General features: G+C 34.9%; 2 protein-coding genes across 5 annotated transcripts in view; one reads left to right on the top strand and one right to left on the bottom strand.

The window, feature by feature from the left end:
* LOC105841398 (uncharacterized) overlaps positions 1 to 7907 on the top strand; it is a 379110-nt gene extending 371203 nt beyond the window's left edge. For both annotated transcript variants that reach the window (XM_038020224.2, XM_038020222.2), the window contains 5 exons: positions 1068 to 1250; positions 1656 to 1894; positions 2298 to 2414; positions 2514 to 2611; positions 3496 to 7907. In XM_038020224.2, the coding sequence (XP_037876152.1) occupies positions 1068 to 1250; positions 1656 to 1894; positions 2298 to 2414; positions 2514 to 2611; positions 3496 to 3652 (794 nt within the window). In that variant the 3' untranslated portion in view covers positions 3653 to 7907. The remainder of the gene's footprint in view (positions 1 to 1067; positions 1251 to 1655; positions 1895 to 2297; positions 2415 to 2513; positions 2612 to 3495) is intronic.
* A 2817-nt stretch (positions 7908 to 10724) lies between these two features.
* LOC101742247 (dolichyl-diphosphooligosaccharide--protein glycosyltransferase subunit STT3B) lies at positions 10725 to 27023 on the bottom strand. 3 transcript variants are annotated; one of them, XM_012689007.4, is made up of 15 exons: positions 26689 to 27023; positions 26386 to 26604; positions 25539 to 25782; positions 24909 to 25107; positions 23219 to 23390; positions 22687 to 22865; positions 22113 to 22300; positions 20995 to 21185; positions 20189 to 20291; positions 19316 to 19558; positions 18822 to 18919; positions 18208 to 18336; positions 17010 to 17094; positions 16647 to 16670; positions 10725 to 15565 (listed from the first exon to the last, which is right to left on the bottom strand). In XM_012689007.4, the coding sequence occupies exons 1-15, from the start codon at positions 26868 to 26870 to the stop codon at positions 15488 to 15490; spliced, it is 2334 nt and encodes a 777-aa protein (XP_012544461.1). In that variant the 5' UTR covers positions 26871 to 27023; the 3' UTR covers positions 10725 to 15487. The 3 variants fall into 3 exon arrangements, with proteins under 3 accessions (XP_012544461.1, XP_004924572.1, XP_012544462.1); XM_012689008.4 differs by having other exon boundaries at positions 15461 to 15565; positions 16631 to 16670; XM_004924515.5 differs by lacking the exon at positions 16647 to 16670.
* Positions 27024 to 27052: the final 29 nt, after the last annotated feature.

The raw sequence follows: 27052 nt of genomic DNA, 5'->3' as shown, positions 1-27052 counted from the left end.
TTTTCGCTGGGTTGATGTCTATGCGCCACTTTCGGAACCACTGTCCTAGGGCTAGGGCTGCGCTCTGAAGCTTCTTCGCGATTAGGGACTTATTTCTACTAGAATAGTAAACAGTCGTGTCGTCGGCGAATAAAGCTAAATAGGAGGGGTGAGAGGACAGAGCCTTGCGGGACTCCAGCTGTGAGAGGTTGTGGGGAGGAGCGGGTTCCCTCGACTCGATATCGAAAAGAGCGGTTCGACAAGAAGTCCCGTATGATGAGCACGAGACTATCCGGCACGCCCATGTTGAATAGTTTGAAAATCAAACCGTTGTGCCAGACTTTGTCGAACGCTTTTGCGACGTCGAAGAAGAGAGCTCCCGTGTATAACGGTTTTGGTCGATTAAGCCCCACAAGAATGTGCTCCGTGAGGCGGTGCACCTGTTGAACGCATGAGTGATTTGTACGGAATCCGAATTGTTCATCGATGAGAATGCCCTTGGATGAGACGAAGTCTCTGAGGCGCTTGTAGAGCAGACGCTCATACAGTTTGCCTAGAGACATGTGGAGGCTAATCGGGCGGTGGTGCATTCGTGTTGAGCGATGCACCGGTGTTCGAATCCCGCAGGCGGGTACCAATTTTTCTAATGAAATACTCAACAAATGTTCACGATTGATTTCCACGATGAAGGAATAACATCGTGTAATAAAAATGACACCCGCAAAATTATAATTTGCGTAATTACTGGTGTTTGGACCTCTTGTGAGTCCACACGGGTAGGTACCACCACCCTGCCTATTTCTGCCGTGAAGCAGTAATGCGTTTCGGTTTGAAGGGTGCGGCAGCCGTTGTAACTATAATTGAGACCTTAGATTTTATATCTCAAGATGGGTGGCGCATTTACGTTGTAGATGTCTATGGGCTCCAGTACCCACCTAACACCAGGTGGGCTGTGAGCTCGTCCACTCATCTAAGCAATAAAATAAAAAAAATAAAAAAAACATACATACTAACATACATACGTCTGAAGCTAATAAAAGCGTATTAAAAACATATTCCCCTAAACACAAATTATCGTTTCGCCTCAGGAATTCTATCAGAAAATGATGGTTTATCGCAAACGGAGGACGTTCGAAAGCCGCAAATAAATATCGGGACTAATTTCCAAGCCGAATTACCAGAGCTGTACAGCGATCGTGATGATCTACATCGAGCACCGGAACAACTCCTTTGGGATCCGGGCATAAACGAAGCGTTAGAAGACAACGAAGGTACATAGCAAACAAACAAAAAAGATGTGTGGTGTCGTGGGACACCGGATTAATATAAAAATATTAATTTTAAGTTCTATTCGAGGTATAAAGAAAATAATTATTCGGGTATACTTTTTATTGTGATTTTTTTATTGATAAAAAAAACTACTTTACAAAATTATCAACTTTATTGTATTCACAATGATTTATAAAAGATATATAATAAAAATATGTTATTTATTGTACGTTATTGCAAAGTTAAGTCGTACACTGTATGCATTACTAATAAGAATCTTACGTTACGAACGTTTTTTCCCGGTTAGGGTACCCCTCCGCATTGTCCCATAAGGAACTTCGTTCCAATAATTTAACTAAACTATATAAGTTGATATTTTTTAAATTAATCACCATTTTCTATTACAGTACGAATGTTCATGGAACTAGCGATGTGTGCTGCTATGCCAGTCGGGGGGCACACAAGAGAATTTGCCTTACAAACTTTAGGAGAATGTGGCGGAGATATCAGAGCGGCCACTCTACGACTAATGTCAAGACCTGTGGTGCCATCGCAGCACGAGTCGCGTTGGGCGCCCGATGAAGTCGAAGCGTTCTTATCTGGACTAAGCCATTACGATAAAGACTTTTTTAGAATTTCGCAACTGGTAAGGGTCTTTTCACTTCACTTTTTACTAGTGGTAAGACCTATTGTGAGTCCGCACGGGTAGGTACCACCAGCCCGCCTATTTCTGCCGTGAAGCAGTAATGAGTTTCGGTTTGAAGGGTGGGGTAGCTGTTGTAACTATACTGAGACCTTAGAACTTATTTCTCAAGGTACGTGGCGCATTTACGTTGTAGATGTCTGTGGGCTTCAGTAAACACTTAACACAATGTGAGCTCGTCCACCCATCTAAGCAATAAAAAAAACTTTAAGAACGTAAAGACAAATATCAATCTGATAAAACGTTTTTTTTTTCTTATACAAAAAACAAAAATATGTTAACGAACAATAAAATATCCGGGTAATTTAAACGTTGATTACTTAAAAAACACTTTTAATGTACTCAGGTTAGAACAAAGGACTCGAAGCAATGCGTTCAATTCTACTATTTTTGGAAGAAAGTAACGAAAGACTACAAGACCCAGTACCTAAGGAGTTGGTGTGCCGATCCGCATACATCACAAGTAAGCTATTCTCGACTCCAGAACTATATCTTCAAATTGTGTAACGAGTGAAGGGAGAGCCGTGACGGGATGTTAATACACGCGATTTTCTACGTCCAGGGTTCTGTAGCACAAGTAACTACACATAGCAACACCTCGTGCACCTCATCACCGACTTCATACGACAATGAGGAGTACCCATGCAAGATATGCGGGAAGTAAGTGCCGAAACACGGAGCACGCCAGCGTATCGCTTTGAATTTTATATTTACAATAACTGAAGACGCTTACAAATGAGGCCATCGGCGTAAAAGTGGCCTAAATCACAATTTTTCTAAATTGGGTGCTTCTAAATTGCAATTTATTTGAAACAAAATAAATTTTGACGCAAAACCGGCCTATCCCTAGTTTCAGTGATAGATAACAGATGGCTTTGTAAATATTATTTTCGCGCGTATTGTTTTTGCCCACGAAGCAGTGTAAAAGTAAATTCAAACTTCGATATCTCCATACTAACTATGGTAAACTTAGGCCACTTTTGCGCTGACGGCCTGAAATAAACTTATATGTGAAAATTTAACACATAATTCGTTCTGAAGTCGTGTATATATAATATGTTTTATATCAAATGAAAAGGTTGAGCTGTTCAATATTCGTTTTACTTATATTTCAATGGTAATAAAAATACTAAATGAAAAAAGCGTATTGCGTCCCCAGAATGTAGATTATTATTATACAAAAGAGATGTATGTAAATATCAAATAAAATGTATTTCTTTTTTTTTTTAATATATAAATCAAATCGTTGAAGCGTATAAATTATTTACATAATATTTCGACATAAAAAAACAATATATATGTGTGAAAAGTACAAGATACATTATAACAGTTGTACTTGAACGTGAAAATGTAATTTTCTATACATTAATTTTAATATTCAAGTGTACTTAGGATAAAAATATTTTTCGTGTATTAATGTTATAATATGCCTATATACGTTTTTCATTCACTAACGCTTCACGCTTGGCTTCACTTTACTGCATTTTTTTTTGTTGCTAATCTTTCGTTTGCTATTATAATAGTGTATCCCTGTTATGTTTCAGAGTATTTAACAAAGTAAAAAGTCGTAGTGCACACATGAAGTCACACCGGCCTCTCGACGCCGAAACGAAAAAATCAAAACTCGAAAAGCCTTATGAAAAGGCCGAGAAATCTGATGGCAGACATAACACAACAAACGAATTTCACAAAACGTTGTAACACATGCTGGCATAAAGTCGGCGGGTTCTTGTGAAATGCTAAAATGTAATTATTCTTGATTAAGATAAAAAGATCGCAAGAGCTATAAAGACTAAAATTTTAAAAAAATCGACTTGCATCGTTACAACAAAACTTTTTACTAAGCATTTTACAATAATGTCCCCTTTGCATTGTACGCTATTAAAATATGATACAATTGACACCCCGCTCATTCGCACAGCGTTGTAAAGATAGATTATACGCATAACATTTGGTTGTGAACCCGCTGTCCGAAACATGCCCCCCCCCCCCGTGCACATTGTCGCCACCGACCCCCACTCACCACACACACATTGTTTACTCTTACTTGAACTGTTCAAGAAATAGCCAGTAAATGTTAGCCTCCAGATTTATCAACGAAGCTTTCTGCAATTATAGAGACCACTATTTTTAATTGCCAAAATTAAAAAAAAAACCTTGTATCTGTGGATACTGAACATTTAACTCAAACAAAAAGCTGATAATGATAATTTATTCTAGAACAAATCTTTAGTCAAATGCGATTTTACTTTCAATTTCAATCATTTAAATTTTACCGTTATTTGTTTTTGGTAAAAAAAAACTGATTGATGTTTTTAATTAAACAGCCATACAATAATATTTATAGTCTAGCTAATTTATTATTTAATTCAACTCATAGAGCACAAAGATATTTTGTATGACGATAGATAGATAAGTTTTGTCTTCGTAAAGTTTTATATGACAGATTTCTCAATGTGACTTGTAAGTGTGATTTTGTAAATAAAATATGAAGGTAGTTGGTTGTAATCGCTACGTTAGAGATGAGCTATCCAAGATTACTATTGATCTATTTAAGTATTACAACTATATTACGTACGTGTGATACATAAATCGTGTAGTAACTACACTACCTCGTTTCTATATAATTCATTCTATCGCGAGCACAGCTCGTAACTACTTTGTTATAATATTATGCTTGTTTGCTCATTTTCTTTTTAAATCCTAGATGTTACTTATTTTAATTTATTATTTTCTAGTCGTATTCTGTTTTTTCATGCGTTATTCAATAGTTATATCGATTTAAGTATGTTTATGTTACAATTAAATTAAATTCAACATCCGTACCTATCGTATTTTTTACATATCTAAGTTAATAATGCGTCTTCATCTGAAATATTGTATTTCTGTGAACTTTTTGGTACAAATTATTCTTCTTATATAAATAAATTAAATGAAAGGTATTTAAGTATATTTTTATTACAACGCGAAACAACGAAAATATAGTCCTTTAATTATATTATAGTGAATTCAATACAGTAAAAAATATATTATTAGTCATTCTTTTTACCAAAAGGTTCATAGAATCTTTATTAAAAAAAAATAGAATGATATTTTTTTACACAAATATTATAAAATGCTCAATAAGTCACTATTTATATTTTACGTTAATAACATTATTCTACATAGTTAGTTCCTTGTTGATTGTTCTGAATGAAGCTCTCATTTGAATCTTATATAATATGTACTTAATTTACGAATGTACTGTTTATTTTATAATAATAGGAATGTTTGTAAGTGTACCTAAGTGTTGTGATAAATGTATGTGAGAATTGTTTGTTCGGTGCGTGCTATCTTTATGATTTAATGGTACAAAACAGGCAATTAACTTGCTCAAAATTAAATTTAAGAGTATTCACACGTATTGCCTGTACGCAAAACTGTATTTCGCTACACCCAAAATTACAATAAATCATTTGAAACTCTTTAATACAAACGTAAGGTTGTGAAGTTGTAAATTACTCGTTTTGTCGTCTTCCGTAATATTGAATGATTAATTTTGGGGCAGAATTCCTTGTAAAAGACATGTTTAATGTATCATAAAAATTTTATTCAATTTCTATAATTATTTCTACTACTAACGAAAATTTTTAACATTAACTTATTATAACGATTTAAGCGTATGTTGTACATGTGTATGTTTTTACAGTACCACAAAATGTGTGTAGGTAGTTTTATTGAAATTTCTTATTGTGAGTGTATGTTAGACGTAACTGTTTGTTTTGAGAAATTATAACACGTTTATAAATGATGTTTAAAATGTGAATGAAAGTTATTCGCTTTGATTTCGTGTACGGATATTATTAGAATTTAATAATTTAACTAAAGATGGTTTCCCATCCGCGTAAACTTGACACAAAGCTGCCAAATTATATTGAAAAAATTGAACGAACGAACTGTACGCCACTAACTCGTGTGATTATTTGGTTGTGTTATATAACATTGTATTAGAAAAAAAAAAACTAACGTTTTATTGTTAATTGTTATACATTAAGTTCTAACTGTGCCAAATATTTTGAAAACGCTCTAAGTACTTATAAATACATCATTTTTAGTTTAATTTGTTATTAGTATTAGCTTACGATGTTATTAGCTAAATTATTTTCTAGTTGGTTATCTAATAGAGAAAAGCTAAATCAAAAATAAATAGTTTTTTAAGACATATTTTCAGTCAGAAATGTGCCATTTATTTTCATACAAATCGCATCATCTCTGCTAGGATTTGATAAGAACAATTATTAGTAGCTTATATTTTTTTCTTAACACGCTTCCTTTTAAATACAAAATATTTTTTGAGAATGCAAACCAAAATAATCTACTTCGTATATTGCGATTTATCAACGATAATTCCCTCCAGTAACATTTTACTCTTAGCCATTAAGACTGAAAACTTCTTTTTGGATTCAGCAAATTATAATTTCGTTGACAGCGCGTGATTTCAGCCTTGTTTAATGTTTTTATTGATCAGTTTAATTAACCCATTCCACGTGCCAACTCGTCATCCTAGTCAGGGTATAGCTTACGTAGAATATGCCCTTAAATTAGTTAAAAAGATTAGAAACAGCGTAAGTTCGGTATTTAGATCGCAACTACCGTAGACTACACTAGCAAATGCCCGCTGTATTCTATAGATAATGCACAAGAAACGCTAATTTATCTAAATTATAAGAATGAAGATTTTAACCAAAAAAAAAACTTATTTCAACTTAAATATAGAAGTGCCTTACAATTTAATTTTTACACTGTTTGGTTTATTTAGTTCACAAGAGCAGTGGTTTAATGCATTTATTGTTGATATTATCATTCACTCTTCGCTCTGTCATGAGAGTGAAGATTAGTGAATCGATCGTATCTCCATCGTTATTTATTATTTTATTTATTAAATATAAACAATAAAAAATATAAAATTTAGAAAATTAAATTAAAATTAGATTATGGAAATAAATAGAAACATTCATTCATCAGATATTATTTTGAACGAAAAGAAAGAATATTATGTATCCTTTACAATATCTACGAGTCAATTCTATGAAGAGTTCATAAATAAAAGTAATAATGTACATAAGTCGATAAGTTATTATTTTATTATAAATTACCAAACAAAGAATACAGCATTAGGAATATATTTCTACGAGTGTTACCAGCTCCTGAGTATTGTTTAATTTCGCTTCGAAGAAATGACGTCCTTATTATCTGACACTATTTTCTGTAATATATTAAATGGCACATAGTGTAAATGTAAGTACTTCTGTATTCGTGTCAACACATGAGAATGTTATTATAGTATTAATATTTTATAAGTCTAAATGCATAATATTATATTCTTCTAATTTTGTATCGGTCAGAGTGCAGGGCGTCGGGGAATCCTCTCGAGTCGCCGGGCGCTTAGCTGTATTTGTACGTACCTAATACGTACCTATATGTGTACTTGTAATATAATTGTAGACGGTGAACTGTCGCGTGCCAAAACGCACGATAATTGATATTACACTCTGTGTTGTGATTTTGATCGTTCTGTAAAATACAAAATGAATCTTTTAAAAGTACTATGAAAGTTTGTAGACACATTTTTAGATTAGCTAATTTCTTCGCGTAGACATGTTAGGTCGTCATTGATTAAGCATTTAGATTAAACATTGTAGTAGCGTGTAATTGGATGATGTAAGTGTATTGCGTTTAGATTCATTGTTATATTCAATAAATGTGATCATTGTAATGAACAACGATTAAGCTCGAGTCCTGCCCTCGTGCCACTGGGCGACTCTTCACAACTTCGCATATCTTTGAAACAATAAGTAATAAAATTAAACTCTATTATTTATATTGATAAATTTATTAGGATAACTAATTTTTTAAGACAATGACTATTACGTGATCTTTTAGATTGTCTTTATTAATAAATATATGGTGAAGGTTTTGTGAAATTGTTTTTATTTTCCTGATCGTGCCAACCCTACTTGTAACTTATCTGTGAAAATAAAATATTTTTTCCTAATTACACATTGGAGTTTTTCTACAATAATTAAGTCTGTTAAAAAAAAGAATATCCTCTGCATTTGTTACAAGGAAATTAAAAAAGTTAGACTTTACGAGAAAGGTTTCGGTATGTACTTATTCAGAATTGGACAGTGGAAATTATTTCAATTTTAAAGAAAGTTTGAAAATATACACTTCAAACTTATTTAAAACAACAAACAGGCTAAACATTGCTTTATGGTCCGTCAATTTGGAAGCTCACAATATCTTCGTACTCATAAATAGAAATCTTGTTGCCAAGTTTCAAGTTGCGGAAACTCACGGTTTACGCGATATATTTTTTTAAAGTTTCCATACAAATTGGAAAAATCGTCAAGATAGGCGTCAAAGCTGACGTTTCACGTTCCCTTCAGGATAGACGTGTATTTTATAAAATTTATGTCATGTTTTTACCTAAATATATTTTATTATTTTGATATATTCATATATTAAAGTTGATGTAATTTGTGTGCACAGTAGTTGTGGCTGTGGTATGCAATTATATTGACTGTTTTACACAAAAAATAACGAATTTCTGCTTACACAGTGAAACGGAACGTAAAATGCATTTTTTTATAGCGTCTTTTTATCTGTCCGTTATAAAATATCTTTACAAATTAGATTAAATATAACAATAACATAATTGGTCGTGTTTTAATAATAAAATTGCATGAATATCCGGAAATATATAAAATCGGATCAGTGCACCCTGCTTTTCACATGGTCTTGTCTGCCCTACCCCTAGAGCAGGGGTGGGCAAAAGCCGGCCCGCGGGCCGGATCCGGCCCTTTTGCTAATTTTATCCGGCCCGTTGAAAAATTCCGCACATAAATTTTTTTAAACTCTTTTATGAGATTTTGTTGACATCAGCATTAAAAAAGCATATGCGGTAAAAAAGCATATGCGGTATAGTCCTCCGGCCCGGGAGACATTTTGAAAATTTCATTTTGGCCCGCGCTTTAAAGTATTTGCCCACCCCTGCCCTAGAGTATATATAAAAAAAAACGCGAGGCGCGGAGGGAGAGCAGTCCCGAGCAGAGCTGAGGCTGGTCGCCGGAGACGACCATCAAGCCGACGCTGCGGAGAGGAGCATAAGTGACCGTGCTTCGGCACACTAGGGCGGAAGGGCTGCTCTTCCTGCAGCGCCGGAGATAAGGCGGATTCAAACTGGGGGCAGAGAAAGAAGCTCCCTTCGAGTTAGACTAAATAATACTATTTTAATCTAAAACATCAACCATGGATATCTTCATAACTATAAGATTCTGCGGGTTAGTGTCGGTGCAGGGGGTTAAGACCTTAAACTCCTTCCTACTCAACTCAAAGATTGATAGACCATAATTTACATTATAACCCTATTTTGAATAAATAAGGCTATTCTAGCCTTAAATCATTAACCCTGGATATCTTCATAACCATGGGTTTCCGCGGAGTGGGGATGGTGCAGGGGGTAAGCCCTTATCCCCCGGACGGACTATAAATGAAAGTAACCGACAAACATTTGGTTGAAATAGAAAACTCCTTCAGTCTCCAGTCTAATGACTAATAATTCTAAACACAATTGCAGACTTCGTGATTTGGTCGCAGTCTGTACCTATTACAACAATAGGTACAGATACCTATTTGGGGCCCAGGTGTACTTTTTCTTGTCGTGTTTCCTGTACTCCTGAAGAAATCATGTCTAGAAGGCTTTGAAATTTTTACTAATTTTTTTTTTATTGCTTAGATGGGTGGACGAGCTCACAGCCCACCTGGTGTTAAGTGGCTACTGGAGCCCAGGCAACTAAATATCATGTAACTTTAAAACTAAATATTTTAATATTTCGTAATTTTTTCCGAATTAGTACATCAAGTACACCAAACTTAAAATGCAAGTTATGTTATGTGTCGTGCGAGTGTATTTCAATAATAAGTTATGTATCTATTGCTTTATTCAGAAAACAACTTGTATGTAGGCTTTTTACTTTACAAAAAACAGGTTCTTTTGTTGTGTGGTTTGTTAGTCTCTCTCCTATTAGCGGGAAAGTTGCACTCAAAGATAAATAAGTCAAACACATCATTTTTAGTATTATAATATTAACAGGAAACGGAGAAAACGAAGCTAGCTTTTTTTTTTTTTGCTGATACTAAATAAACGAAAATATTATCTTTAAATTAAACTTATTCTTATCGACTGACATCTAGTGAGACTTGCGTATTCGGGAATTCCGATTGAGCCCGAAGACACTCAATGCGACACTTTTTTTCCTACCTAAGCATTGAGACGCTACGTCAGCGTAACCTGGCAAGTAGGTGAGCTCACGGGGCTCAAACCTGACGACGATGCTAACACTAAGCCTAACAACAGTACTTCGTATAATCTATCAGCGGATTGGAAACGCGACCCACAGAGAAGATCCCGCGAGAAACTCAGTGGGCTCCTAGTGCGACTTGATGCGGCAGTGTTGCACGCTACAGTTGCAATAGTGAGAATAAAATTCATTACCCACCTGATCTTGCATGATTACCGGAGCTCCTGGACAATAGGTTTTCTTGAATATTTTAAACTAAAATAAAACAACGTTAGAGATTTAGAGATCAACCTATTTTTTTATATTTTATTTTTTTCTTAGATGGCTGGACGATCTCACATCCCACCTGATGTTAAGTGGTTACTGAAGTCCATAGACATCTACCAGGACATTTGCCAGGAATTATTAAAAGGTCCAAAAAATAATAAAAATTCAAGACAATCTTTATCGTTTATTGAGAACATTGTAGAACGCAATTCATCTACATATCGATAAAACTCTTTTATATTGAATACGAAAAACAAAATAGTGCTCGGCAACAATTAAATAAAAAATTATATAACATTTCACACATCCATAGTTTGTTTTTAGAATTTACCGCTTTTTCTTTAGAATTAACCATATTTATTTAAACGCATTTAATCAACTAAATATACAATTAAACCTTTTTTTTGTGTTAATCAAGTTCAAAATAATATTAAAAACATTATGACATACTCAGTAAAATGATGTAGTCTGATCAATCTAGCGAATAAAGTGACTATGCTTTTTACAGTAGTCGAAGCAGCTAAGTATCACTTTCTCCTCTGTTTGTCAAGTGTTTTTTGTACCTATCTATTGGCGATCTTTTCGTGTTACCGATAAAAACATTTAGGAAACTTTTTATTTTTACAAATGACAATTAGCAAACAAAAATAATAATGTATTGCATAAACATAATCTAAATCTTAAGGTATCTGTGATTATAGTCGAATTTCAATCACTGGGCGAACAATCGTTATTTTAAACATACTGTAAAATAAAATTCTTAAATAGTTAATTTACAAAAAAAAAATTGTAAGAGTACTTTTATTTGTGTCACGACAGGTGAAAAGTGAAAAAATAAATTTAAAATATTTACATCATTTCATTTAAGTACCAGAGAGAGAAAAAAAAACATTTACTGCCGATAATTTAATATATGTATATGCATTTAATTGATTCGTATTAATTTTTTTATTTTATTTAATAGAGCTGCAAATTCAAACGACATTAAGTCAATTTCATTATGCACATTGTATGTATTATAGCCCCTGAACGGTAACCAATATTTCGTACGGGATTTCTGAAAACTAACTTCTAATAATGTTTTCATGGAATGACCATAAATTCTTACTAAGCTTTTCCGATATTATCACTTTTATATCACGTAAATTGTAAATTTTAGTGCATAATAATCGAAGGTTTTCAAAGTTTTATTATTATCGCGTTGTTTCAGTAATCTTTGAAGGTCACATTAATTTTATATTCGTATTAATACATTAAATATATGCTTATTTATAATCTCGATTAACACAAAAACTAAATTCCTTTCAAGAAATTAATATATTTTATTAATGCGTGTCCGAACTTTGGTTAAAATTCAATATTACATTACAATTACCATATTCAACACAAATATATATATTTATTGCTTCCGTTCCAAAAGCGTTATTATCCGTCCGTGAAACCTTATCGTATTGAAAAACACAGTAATATGAAAGGAAGCAAGGTTATTTGTAACGCAATAAAACAAAACTAAATTACTTTCATCTTCTTATGAAAGCTAAACAAAAAGGTACAGTCGTGAACCTTGTTTATATAAAAAAAAATGCTTCATTGAAAAAAATTGTGAATTCCATTCTATTTTATTTACGAAAAGTGCTTTTCAAATTATTTTGGAATCAAATTGGATCACGGTTTTAAGCGTGACGTTTTAGATATTTTAACTTCAAACAAATAAGTTGCATAACAGTTAGTTAACTTTATCGCTAAATTGAAAAAAAAATCAACGAATACACTTTAATATTACAATTCTTATAGAAATGGACGTAGCAACGATAAATACCTTCACGACGAACACGAAATCCTCATTCCCCTAAGACTCATAAAACTGATACAAACATTCACTTTTGTAGGACTTTATTATGGTCAACATTGTTATCTATAAAAAAAAGAGAGATTTTGTAGAAAATTTGAAATATTGTATTTTCTTTTCGCAGAAAAACCTTAGTGATGTTTCATAAACTCAACCTGGCAACCCTGGTGTTCGCGACCTCTCGCTACAATCAGAAATTAAATGTGGAATTCAAAACAATAGAAACGATATTTCGTGAGGCTATTTACCAATATACAGGATTCAGATAGATTTTTACAATAGTTTTTCTTTTCGATTTGAATAAGGTTGATTTTGAATAGCACGAAAATAACCTTCTCATTTTAGAAAAAAAAAATCTATTTCGACGCTTGAAAGGCAAACGTGACTAAGCGACAATGCGTGAACTTTACAGTAGACTAATTTAACGTTGAAATAGCTGAAAAAAAAAATTATTTTAACGAATCTTAATCGTAGCTGTAGTAGAATCTAGCTAGTAGTTGTAGGATTGAAATGATTTTAATAGACCTAGAAATATATATTTTTTGCGCATCGAATATGGTTATTGCCTATCATTTATGTACAAAGCAGTTATTCTCGCTTAGTCATGTTTGCCTTTCAAGCGTCGATATGTACTACAAGAAATAAAATCTCCTACAAAAGTCCGATCTTAACACTGATATTAATTCGATATGAATCAAATATTTATCGAACAAATCAACGGTACGTTCGAGTTATAATATTTAAACGTGCGCCTTAATTTCTGGTGAATAAGTGAATTACGATTCCCGAGCCGTTATCGAATTACGACCCATACGATTTTCGTGCAAATTCAAATTTAAAGGACCGTTTAAAATATTTATAAATTTGTCTCAGTGATTCACTCATAGCAGTGGTAAAACAAAGCATTAGAATTAGCATTTTCAGAACGATTACTAATAAATACAATATTTGAATACATTCCAGAATGTGTTCATTGAAATTACAATATTTATAAAAGAAAAAAATGTATATATAAATAAAATATAGATAGGAACTTTTCAGTTAGAATTTCAGTATTAATTTTAATTAAAACAGTTTAGAATTTAAGGTGAAGTGATGTATTAAAAAATTCATTTGGTTACATTAATTCTAGAATATATTATAATAACAAGATTGGTCTCGACAACTTTTATTATATTCCCAATCATAGTCAGTTCACAGTACACCAACAGGCTTCCTTACTTTATGTCTTTTCATATGAAAAAGGGTCACATGTCAACAGAATTGTTGAATAATATGAGCAGGCATATGAGTTATCATAATCATAATTTGAACTTAATTTCATATTCTACAACTGTTTTAAACCGACGTGGCTAGGAAAAATATATTTTTTTGTACACCGACAACACTTCGATTATAATATTAATGTTTTCTGTAATGAATTTAGGGTAAACCATACAATTATTGACAAACCCCAGCGATAGGAAAACTAATTTAATAATCGATTTATGTTGTAGGTTTTTTTGTATTAATCTTATGTCATTTAATGGCAACACCGAGTTATGTTTTATTCTGTAGGAAATGTCAACATTAGATTTATAAAATACGTAAAGTAAAGTACAGTATAACCGACAAGTGGAATATCAACGATTCTACGGTTTACCCTAAGGCAAGATTTATAAAAATAAATCGGAACCTAATATTGCACTTTAATTAATATTACCATATTTTTATTTATACAATTGTAACAAGTTCGGTTTTGAATGTCCCAATAAAATACATACTCAAACCTTACATAATACATTTTTTTAAACAACCATTCATATTCCGACTTTCGTGTATCGCAGATTTTTTAAGTTCCATCGTTAATGACTTTGACGGTATTGACTTCCGACTTTTTGGCGAGAACGCGAGGAGTGAAGTTGTGTGATTTGTTTTATTTTGTCTAGTGTTCCTTCAGGTTTAAATGTGTAATAATGGTGGTTTATTAACTGTTTAGAATCTGTGAAGGTGCACAAATTTGGGAAAATAAAACAAAACCGCTGAGCATAACTTCTCGGGATCCTCCAAAAAGTCCACTGAAAAAGTGTCAGTAAATGACCACCATTTTACTGAGATTATATTTCTTATTCATTGAATACTGTAAGCCTCGGGGGTATATTGTTAGCCCGTGCCTGCATTAAGCTGAAATGTGACTAAACTTTTTTACTGTATTATGTTGGTTGAACGTTTATTTTGGCCTCAAATGACGTCACAAGTTATGGAGTTGCGCTCAGCCAGTGCTCCGCAGTTTACAGAGCAATTTCGATGATAAAAGTAAATGGTCCCCTATTGCATTCTACTATTTAACAAAACAAAACGTAGGCTCGCGCCTTATTGATGCAAAATTTTAAGAAAATAGTAAACCCAACTTAACAATGTATAATGAGAATGCATAATTAATGCATTATTAAGAATAACTCAAAAACTACTCTCTAGATCTTGATAATATTGAAATAAGACCTGTGTGCTTAGTGCGAGTTTTTTAACGTTCTCGATAGCGTAAGATTTAGCTCATATTTGAATGCGATAGTTTGCCTACGTTTGCCGCTAGGGGCGCTGTTCCAACTGCATACAAAGTTGGATTAACTTTTACGCTATCGAGACCGTTAAAAAACTCGCACTAAGCGCACTGGTCCAATTTAAATTTTCTGCACCAACTTTCAATTAGAAGAAACGAAATCGGTTCAAAATCCAAATGGGTTCACCTAAAAAAAGTTCTGAGTTACAACATATAAAAAAATACACTCGACTTGAGAACCTCCTCGTTTTGCGAAGTCGGTTAAAAAACTCGCGAACACGATTTTGATTAATTTTATAGCAAACCAAAAACATAAACAAAAGCAGTATATTTTCCGAAGCTCACAAGAAGCTTCTAGAATTCAAGAGTGACGTGATAAGAGTTGGTGGTAAGCACGAGCCGATAAAAAAAAATCTGCGAAATACGAAATCGTACACTTAACTAATATTACACAGTACAAAAAACTTGCAGTTTTACCACTGATATGAGATTATTTGCGCCGCGCGCTCATGTGGGGGCGCTGGTGTCGCCGGACCGTGTCACTCCAGTTTACCGACCTTTTTTCCCTTCACGACTGTAGGTTTGTTCTTCAATGCGCCTTTTCTTCTTCTTGAAGTCTGTTAATGTAATTGAAAAGTTAATATTTTCATGTAACAAAAAAAAAAGGTTTGTATCTGAGTAGGTATATGAGAATCAAGCTTTACTTCTTTACAGAGACAGCGATGAAACTTTTTTTACTTCTTGTAATCATCTTAAATTGTACTTTGTAATCATTTTGAATTGCTTCACAGAAATAATGTAATTTTATATAGAAATTTTATTTAAATTAATTATAAAATAAATTAATCCAATAACTAAAGATATTAATTACTTTAGACTAGACTTTAATAAAATGGTACTATTAAAACATCAACAACTAAATAACAACTGTATCTGTAACTACCCACAGTAAAACTAATTGACATTTAACATTCGATAATATGCAGAAAGAAACCAAATATGTATGAAGATTAAATTATAATATGCAAAAGGGAACCAAATCCGTTTTAAGATGACTGACTACCCTTTGAAATATGTGTCAGAATACACAAACAAACAAGACATAACAGGAGTGAATCACAACACTAAACACTATTTGAAGCATTACAAATATGGCGCTATTGATGAGAGTATTTTTTATTATATAATAACTAACTGTGTTTCTCGACTATTCTTTACTGTACTGTGTCCATATGTACTTGTATCATTAAAAAAGTTTCAAAATCGGTTTTTTTGCAACCAATCGCTCAGTTTTCATCATCTTAAAGCCGCTCTCACAAGAAACAATTGCTGATGTTGTAACTACATTACAAAGTTTCAACTAATCGGATAATTTTTTTTTAAGGGATTTTATGACCTGGTAACTGAGACCTTTAAGTCATGTCTTATTTTAATTTATATTCATATTTTTCACTCCTCGCGTTCCCGCCAAAAAGTCCTAATCGGATAAACGCAGTACAAATGCATAGAACACAATCAAAAACCTTTTTTTTTTTAATTGCCATATACAAAACATCGAAACCATAGACTAGAGGTGTGCTGTAATAAAATGGTGGTGTTGATTTCTAACAGCATGCAAACAATTACAGAAGCCACAATCACAACATATATTTGTAAATAGTGATTAAAAAACCGCAATTAACCGAATAGTTACTGTACCGTTGAGGCCGCCCCTAACGAGAGCTGTAAAAAAATAGGCATCGATTGATTGTGACGTGTTAGTTAAGTAAATATTAACCTAATCTTAATGTGGTAGAGATTATATTTAGCATGCATTTTTTGTGGCATCTATTCAAGCAGGTTTTTGGGAAAAGGATCTGTTCGTATTTAGGTAATTTCGAACGTAAAAAAATCTTGTTAATTCTTGGATTGAATAATCATTTAAATCGATTGATTAGTGAAAAATCATCTCTTTACGTTTCTAAGATTTCCAGAAAGGTTAACAACTGTTAAATTTTCTTATGAGTTCTAAAGAAAACAAATTAGTGAGTTAGTGGGTTGAATGCAACTAAGTCTGCTCACCTTCTTAGAAATAGTATTGCTTGTTGAAATTTTCCTTTTTGCTAGTGACAAACGCGGACGATTGAACTCAGATGGCTTTTTCACCCTGTTGAAAAAATATTAAGTGTTAATAAAAAAAATATTAAGTCACGATCTTCCTGGGTCCAAAATTCAAGGCAGTCGTAGAAACCGTAAACAGTGCTCGTTTTGTATGATATAACCAACTTTAAGGTTCGACTGAGGTGTAGCCGTCCATACGATGGACTTGTAAAGATCGGAATAGAGAAATAAGGTCAAGGTCATGCCGCTAACTTTGTCCATTTGGCTGTGTACTGAGTTTATTCCCCTGAATGTTGTACAAGACGACTACAAAATTCATTGGAGATTCAGCAGTGGCGTTCTCAAGAGCATTATACCGGGATAATACGAATCAGCATTTACTGGTGCTATAGCGTAAACTAAGCCGGTAAGCTTTCTACCTTCTTTTTTTTAAACCTAATCTGATGGCTTTGAGAGGCCATTTCAGCATAACCCTACCAAGAGCAGTGCTTCGCAGAATCTACCACCGGATCGGAAACGCGACCCACTGAGAAGATCCGGCGAGAAACTCAGTGAAACTGTGGGTTGATTTACTCGCCGAGCCCTTCGTCGCAAGCGACGGGTTCGACGAGGACGATAACCGGCGCTTGGGGTAGCTAAAAGCATCCTTAGTGGATCAGGATGATCCCAAGCTTTCTACCGAAAAGCAGTATATTCACGTCGAGATACCTATGGACCACATTACCCATTTCACATCGAGTGTGCTATGAGGTCGTTTACTCTTTTAAACAGCAAAAAGCGTCATTATAAGGCTGTCCATTAACGAAAGCAGATAGGTTATGTTCGAAACCAATCCGTGGGTATTTGAATTTTTACCACCGCAACACGGGTCGCGATTTGACGGTGCCTTCGCGACTTGACCTCTGTCACTTTGTCTTGCATTATCACTAATCCTTACATATTCCTGCCCTAAGCCCTTCTCCCTAAGTGATACGGCGTAAGACGACGAGGACATCGGTTCCGGTGAGTGATTAGACGATATTTTGTTAAAATAGTACATACGGCGCCGCGGATCGCGGCACATGTTCGACGGGCACCTCGTGCTGGTTTCCGGAGCCCTAGGCTGCCACGAGGACGCTGGGTTCGGATCGAACAGGTTGAACGGCTAATGAATATATACCTGTATATCCTGACGAGCCAGTGCTCGGTGGTGTAGGCTTCCTCGAGGTAGGTAAGTTTGAACCCTCTGTTCCCGGGCAGCGCACTGCGCGTACGGTCGTACCCGGGAGGGCTTCCCCCACTGTCGTACCTGCACAATATTGTTACGCCGGTAAGAGCAACGCCATATATCGTCGAATAGCAAAAACGAATATCAAAAGAACCCGTGAAATCTAGAATACTCGAAAATTACAACGCCATCTACCGTCAAATGGCGGAAACGCATATCGAAAATACTCCGACTTGTGAGGAATATGCTCAATAATTCTAGAGATGTCATATCGACTATAAAAGCGTTGCAGGGATGTCACGAAGGCAGTTAGTAATCGGAACTACTCGAAGCGAAACAGCGAACGGAAGCGAAGCGGAAGAAATGAATTAAGAATTTTAAAGTGTTCTGTGAGTGTTCTAAGTGTTAATACAGTGGTAATTTATACTTCCGATAGAATTTTTATTTATCCCGAACCCTAGCGCGTGACAGTATTAACATTCGTTTAATGAAAGTGAATTTCTAAACGACTACCTAAATCCGCGAAGACAAACTCGCAAGTGCGGCAACTTCAAAAACAAACTCACCTATAATACGAGAGTTTGTACATCAAACAGTTCAACATAGTTTTTGATCCTTCAGAGTCGATCCTGTATTCTCCTCTTTCAGTAAAATAGTCAACTTCCTGAAAATTAAGTCAAAATATATAAATAATTTCTAACACTAACATTATGTACTTTATATAATTTTTCATATATTTGTACTTTTAAAGTGCTACATATATTTTTAGTGCTATGTACGTTTAGAACAGCTCTATCGAGGCAGCAGAAGTGAGCAGGCTGGTTGTGCCTACCCAGGTTCACAAGAATTGCTAACTCTAGCCCTAGCAAGAGCAGCGCTCTGCTGAATCTACTAGAATCCGATATTAGTTATTATTATGTACACTCAATGTGTACATGATATCTGCACTTGCCCGCAGGACTCAAACCTACTGGAACGTATCATCCAGCACTCCACCGGATCGTTTTACTTATTTAAACACAGACGCTCAATTTGAAGAAGAATTTATTTAAACTCTTACGTGTATGTCCTTAGGATGTTCCCCCTCAGCGATCCTGACCATCCATATGAACTTGTTGATGTCGTCTCCGGAGTACCCGATCGCGCCCCCGAATATAACGAGCACGTAATCAACGTCCAGCATCGTCATGATGCTGTAGGCAGCGGATTCGTTGCTCGCCATCGCCTTCCCGACCAGTGCTATGTGGGAGTTGTTCCAGGTGTTATTGTCCACCAGGGTTGTTCTGTTACCCATCCCCGCTATCTGGAAATCGTACACGTTCTATTAATTCCCAATGTTTAAGTATGTTAATATTGGATTTAATTTAAATCGTTCGGGGACATTGTCGAATTTTTTTTTAATTGACTATAGAGGAATTTTTTTAAATCTCCTTTGAAGAGAGAGGTCATAGAGCTCAAGAAACACCTAGGGTTTCATCCCTGAGATTAATGGAAAAAGGTACAAATGATATCTGAAAACGAATAGTACTAGTAGAAAACCAGATAGTATGGATGAATTCTATTCCAGAGATTAGTATAAAAAGGAGATGACGGCATCTTCATAAATAATCCTCGTATATTTTAATAAAAGTGGTATATCACGATTGAATTAATAATATATCTAAAATACACATAAAAATATATTTTAAAAACACCATTCATTTAGCATAAATTAGCATAAATAAAATATCATAAATATCGATAAAATAACACTTTTTTTCTTGAGTGAAATTTTGTTGATTGCTAGGGTTTTTTTCTTTACAACACACTAGAATATGACTGATGGTGAATGGTGAATGTTCACAGACGTCACCAATACTATGAGTAGACCAAGTTACCTATTACTGAATAAACCAACCGAGTACTATATTAGCATAGGTAATAATGAACTAACCTGATACCCGTAGTCCCACCAAGACATAATCCTTGCGTCTTCTGCTGTATTCTGCGATAACCAACCGTAGGCTTCTCGGAAGTCATCTAAGATTTTACGCGACCTTCAGAAACATATTTTTATATATTAATATGATAACTTCCTGAAATTTATATTAGATTTTTCATATTACAGAACAATTAATTTTATTAAATGCGAATACTATAGTATACTTTATAGTTTGGACATAGCATTGCTGGTGTTAACTGGGTATTGAGTCGCATTTTTAATAAGCTTACACAGGCGAACGAGTTCACGGCCCACTTGGTGTTAAGTAGTTACAAAGAACCCTTAGACATGAGTTGTCTCAGTTCTATAATAGAATGGCTGCCCCACCCTTCAAACCGAAGCGTATTAAGTCTTCAGGGCAGATATGGGTGGAATCATGATACCCACCCGTACGGGCACAAAATACCACCAAACATAGGCACGTGGTTGGAGCCTTATTTTGTTTATTTTTATGCCCTTTGTGGGTAGACTACCATGCGGCTGATATGATGGTAAGTATTAATCATCGTTCATAGGCGTCAACAATGCCATAACAAGTCGTTGTCGGCTGCTTTTTGTGTTATAAAATGGTCAGCAAAAACGTATTTTATTAAACGTATTAGAAACACCATAAACGTCATGAATATAAATTGTATTATATAAGATCAATGTCTTATGATTTTGTTGACTAATTGTTAAGAGTGACCTTAGAACTGCTTGATATCTGACCGTGCGGATCCCGCCACCAGTAAAGTATAAATCTCTCATTTACTACTGACCCGTCATTGCCGTAGCTGGCCAGAACGATGCTAGGGCTGGAGTAAGCGTTAGACGTGGCCCAGGTGCAGTGCACAGAGAACAACATCAGCAGGATCATGAAGGCTATGAGCGTTCCCGAGCGCACGTTCATGCCCAGGCCGGTGTCCGCATTCGGCGCGGCCTCAAGTGTGCGCTTCTTTACCTTGCCGGCCTGTTGTAAAAAAAAACATAATCACTGCCACCTCAAGCTTTTTTTTTATTGCCCTTTTAGGCAGACGAGCATACGGCCCACCTGATGGTGAGTGGTTACCGACGCCCATGGACTTCAGCAATGCCCGGGGCAGTATGTGTTACAAGAGTTCTACTAAGTCCCAAATGTACAGCGCAACAGCCAGGGCGGCGAGGGTCGCCCGGCAGCGCCTGTGTGCGAAACCCAAGAAGCGCCTCCTAATTTTACGAATCTTCATTTTTCAATTTATTTTTTTAATTATTTGTTAATTTTGACTTATTGTTTTGATGTAAATCTTGGGATGCTTGTACTATAAAAGCATTATATGTTTTGTTATTTAGAAGTTATACGTTGTGCCTATTGTACCTACTTACTAATCGATACTCCATTACAAAGAATTTGTTGCTGTGTAAGTGTGACGTAAATAATTTCGATGGCGGCGCCCTTATTGCCTTGACGCCTGTGTGCACCGCACACTTCGCACATAGGGGCGGCGCAGCCCTGGCGACAGCTGCGCCACTCTTCAAATCGAAACGCATTACTGCTTCACGACAGAAATAGGCGGGATGGCAGTATCTATCCGTGCGAGCTCACAAAGCGTCCTATCATCAATAGCAAATTATATTACATTTTTAAGTTACTTTAAGAAGTAACTTTGATAGCTACTAAACTAAAGAAAGTCGACTGACAAACAGAAGAGATTCTCTTTTTGTACTGAACTGTTTTGTCTGTGTATATTCATAAATAGATGATATACATAGCGATACTGGACATTTGATTTATAATTACATAACTATTCTAAGCCGAATTAATGTCGTACCTACAAATTATGGAAGCTACATGATTGTATCTGAGAAAAATATAAAAGTAATCAAACCCAGCAAAAAACAATCTTATCTTAAAACATACTTTATCATAGAGACTCTTAGATTCTTCACTGTCCGGGGATTGTTCAGGCACTTCGTCCTCTCTTAAGGCCAAGTCTAGAAGAATGGAAAAGGCAATGCCGGCTAGCACGCACACTACGGGCGTCAGGGTCAACATCAAACGAACCATCACACCGGCGAAATACACCGCACTCAGGGCATACAGAGCAACTGAAATAATACAAATGTTCGACACATAAGAATAAAAATTAACATTAACAAAATAAAACTCAGTATATATAATTAAAAATATATCTTATTTACTTAATATCAGATTACTTGAGGTGGTCAATATTGTAAGTCCGGACAGGTTAGTACCAGAGCACATGAAACCTCTGCCACTCTTGCTATATCATATCCATCTCATACCATAAGAATATTATCTTCAAACATAACATCATAATATATGTAATTATCAGACATGTGATTTTTCAAGCCATATGTACCCTCAATACACCTCACCCCCACAAACTACGAATATATGAGCCCAAAACGGAAGCAGATGGGACGTGAATTCGTCTATACATCTACAACAATAGAACTGAACAACAACTTACCGAAAACTCTCTCATCATTCACATTCTTGATGCAGTACCACAGACCGACCGGGAACGTGCACACGAGCACGTGCAGATCGAAGAAAAATGAAGACCACGTCGTCGGCTGGTGCTCGGATACGGACGCTATGATCGGAATGTGAATCTTTGCGTATGCCGTGTCCCAGAGTGAATAAAACCTGTAAAATTAGACAATCTTTATTACAAAAATACTTCGGTACCTCCAAAGTCAACTATCACGAAAGCTGTCACGAAAGTTGCAGTTTATTCAATTATTTTAGATCATATTTACCAAATACACCAACTCAATATATATATAAACAACTAAGTTAAATTATCCAAAGAGATACAGATATAAAATTTTTGTTTTGTTGTTAAGTTTTATCAAAAGAGAATTATTAATGAAGATTTATAGTCTCCGCTTCGTGCGGAATTTATTTACAAAGCCGCGTGTTACTATCTCCCTTACGTAAAACTAACATACTTAATTTGAAATAGAAGAACAGCAAATTAAAAGTAAATTCTTGCTTACCTTCCACTCCAAGGTGCAATGACTCCCATGTATGTGAGGAGCACCACAGCCAGGAACACGAGTCCCGCGGCCAGCATACCGCCCAAGATTAGCAGTTGTTTCCATTGTCCTTTAGGGTTCAGACTGTGCAGGTACTTTAGGGCTCCGATGGCCATCAACAATGCAAACACACCTACGCCCATGCAATCACAACACAATAGGATTAGTTTATTGATTATTTTCCATTGCTTATTGGCAAGTTTTCAGAGGATGTGACGATATGTTTTGGATTAGTGCTTTAAAGTATATTTTACTTTTACAGTATGATCCATGTGTCTTAAAACTGTCTCAGGACCCTGAGAACATGAAGTGAATCATGGTGCTTCTGGTGTTAAAGACGAGCTTAAAATTTTTAGTCTACTCTTCACACATTACGTTGTGACATAAATATAATGGATTTTTTTTTTGTTAAGACAAAATTCAATCTATCAAATGTAATTGTGTGTGATCACCAACAAGGATGTCAGCAATGCCGGTGCCAGCTACTATCATATAAGTTTGTAAAAAAATCACAATAGAAATTAATTTGGTTTTGTGGAGTAGAATAGCATGACACTTCCTGTGGGTGTCGCAAAACTCAACTAACGGATTCTTCGAAGGACGGTTGACAGCGTCCTCAAAGTATAATAGCAGTCAATTGCAATTGTCGATCGGTATTTACTGGTAGGGCAAATCGTAAGCCTGCATGGCTAGTCTATTTCTGCCATAAAGCAGGCATACATTCTGATTTAAAAGAGCGAGCCACGAATTTTGAAAAATAAAAAATTGAGACTTTCGCTTCATGTATCCAGGTGGGTAGTGATGATGTATTTCTATGGGTCACAAATACACCACTTGGATGCCGTGCCTCAATACCTCAGTTATAATGTTTATAAAAAAGTAATTAAAAAGTAAAAAAGTAAAATTTAACTGGGAGCTGTAATTCCTGGTATTTAATTAACTATTCGGTAAATTTTATCTGTAATTACAAAGATTATTTACTCGTAAAAATAATTTTATAACCAATGTACAGAAAGATATACTATACTGAGACTATATACTGTAACTATACTGAGACCTTAAAACTTATATCTCAAGGTGGGTGGCGCATTTACGTTGTAGATGTCTATGGGCTCCAGTAACTACTTAACGCCAGGCGGGCTGTGAGCTCGTCCACCCATCTAAGCAATAAAAAAAAAAGATTTTTCTTCAAATTCAATATTTATGAGCATGCTGAGTAAAATATTATATTAAATTATTCATTGTAATTTAAAAATAGAAAGGGATGGAGTTATTGACAACTGAATATAAAGGCAATTAAGGCTTTCTATCTCGTGCTCAAAAGGCAATCAAGTAGAAAATTGAAATACATAGCATGTTATTTACTTTTCTGATACACTTGTATCAATAATTTTTTCCATAAAGTTGTACAATTCCTTTGGTTTTTTTTTTACTAATGTAAGAATAAGGCATGTCATGATTTACGAAAATGAAGTGTGTCACATATCCACACTGGTTTTCACTGATTTCACTAATATCATCGCTATTAATTTGTTTTCAGATTAGATTGATAGTTTAAGAATTAGACTAGTAGCTAGTATTGCAGACAGAATAGTCATTTCAATACATAACTGATTATCATTGATTAGCTTTATAATTAACATAATTTTACCTGACGCTGCCATATGTTCACTGGTACGTATTGGTTGAAACCCAACAAAGGGAATCTGCATGGACAGCAATAAGCCAATAATGTAGAAAACTGAGTAGCTGACGAAAAGACGCTGCGAGAAACGTCCCATTATTAGAAGAACAAAGACGTGAAGAGGTATCAAATTGATAATGAATACGTATCCGCCCCATGCTGAAACCTAGAAAATAAAATTGTAAAGGCCATAAAGTAAATATAGACTATCGTAAAATTGATGTTCAAGAAAGTAAATTTTTTATACAAGTTATTAGTTACTTTTTGTTACTTAGTTACTTTGAAAAAACACTTATAATCTAAATCTTAAATCAGGATTTCAATGTTTGTTCTACACACCAAACATTGAAATCTTGGTCTGGTATTCACATTGTGGTGGTAACTGGTTTTGATAAGAATTTAACATCATGACAGCAGCAAGCCAGCCCATTAATTTAGTAATCGATTTATTTTAAAATAGTATAAACCATACTTTCAGTACTAAAAAAATTGTTTGAAATCCAAGTAAACAGTGACATTGCAAGTCATAAATTTACATTAAAAAGAACCTGAGTTTTCTATGACACAGATACAAATAAATTTTTGTTTAATACTCACCATGTAAAAATATGACAATGCAGTGCAAATAGACCAGAATACGGACCCACTTTTAACACTTTTCAGCCACAAGTAATATGTGAATTGCAATGCAAATATAGCAATTCCTTCATTATCGTAGCTCCCAGCAACGGATCTACTGCTGTAACCTGGCACTATAGCTATGAAACAGGCAGCAAATAGCCCAGCTCCACGCGACCATAGTTCAGAAGTCAATAAGTACGTTGCAATTGCTGTGAGCCCACTAAAACACAAGATTATGGACATTTATTCATATTTGATTACATTTTTTTGTATCCTGGTAGATAAGACTACTTATATATAAGATTACTATACATAATTTTACTGTAGGAAGCTGTCCAAGCACAACACAATATTCATTCGAAGCTATTGTTCTAATAAACAATAACAGATTCTCTTTCTACATTCAAGTTTTTGTAACCTTAGGGGCTGTATATATCCAACACTGGACATCTCTAAGTTGATAATGATAAACATGTAATACACGGAAAGTTTTACAGAAATACTATTTTTGACCTTCTTCAAAAAAGCCGGAGGTTCTCAATTCCAATGTACTTTTTTTATGTGTGTCAGCTCAGCGTTTTTTCTAGGTGAACAGAATGATCATTTAAATTTGAAAGAGAGCTCTTTTCATGTGGTCCCATTTAAGATTTATCAAGATCTGTCCACAATTTTTTTTTTTAATCCTTAATGTATTTTTAATTGACTTTGAGAACATTGATAATATTATCATTTTATTTTGTTGAAGTTTACAAGCAGTATCAGTATAGCATGATATGGTAGGGTGAAAACAGTACAGAAAATTTAATGAAATTCTCATAAATACCTGAATACTGGGGCAAGGAATACACATATGTCTCGGATATGAATGGGTATGTTGAGAGCATGCAGTATCCAATGTATAGTGCCTGAAGTGATCATTAGACCAGGATACACCGTACCCCCCACGATACGTCCCAGTGGGTACCAAGCACGCTCATCGAACCAGTTCAAAAAATTATAGAAACCGTGCTGAACCATATACGCTGTAGACCGGTAGTTGAACCTACAACAGGGTGAATAATGTAGGCAGTCAAATTCTACCAAAATATGTTTTGGGGTTCCAATTAATGTAAATAATATGGCTTACCAAGGATCGAATTCATGAATTATACTTTCAAAACGTATCACAGCGAAAAGCCGGGATGCGAAACCGGCCAACCAAGCCAGTGTCAGGACAGTTACAGTGATGAGCGTACTCAAACCCGCCGTATTTTGAAATAGCCCCTTGCTGCGCCCATTACTGGGAAGGGTCTCAGTAGTGGACGGCATCCTACTCCCCAGAAGTATTAATAAATTTTCTAAATATTCACTAAACTAGTATTTTCATACATCAGTCCCAACAATTCAATTCCGAAGTGGATTGACTTTTTGGCTAACTGACGGGACGGACACGTCTCTCACAAAATAGTTGCTATTACAAAAATGAAGGTGTGTATGCATTACCTATTGCT

The sequence above is a fragment of the Bombyx mori genome, chromosome 25, assembly GCF_030269925.1.
Source record: "Bombyx mori chromosome 25, ASM3026992v2".
Lineage (NCBI taxonomy): Eukaryota > Metazoa > Arthropoda > Insecta > Lepidoptera > Bombycidae > Bombyx > Bombyx mori.
The sequence above is the reverse complement of the archived record's forward strand: the minus strand, read 5'-3'. Positions and strand labels throughout refer to the sequence as shown.

Coding starts and splice junctions, on each gene's coding strand:
- LOC101742247 (XM_012689007.4), bottom strand. CDS start 26,870: ATGCCGTCCACTACTGAGACCCTTCCCAGTAATGGGCGCAGCAAGGGG. Junction 18,337..18,821: donor TACAAACTCTCGTATTATAG/GTGAGTTTGTTT, acceptor AATATTGTGCAG/GTACGACAGTGGGGGAAGCC. Junction 15,566..16,646: donor CGTTAGGGGCGGCCTCAACG/GTACAGTAACTA, acceptor TTACATTAACAG/ACTTCAAGAAGAAGAAAAGG.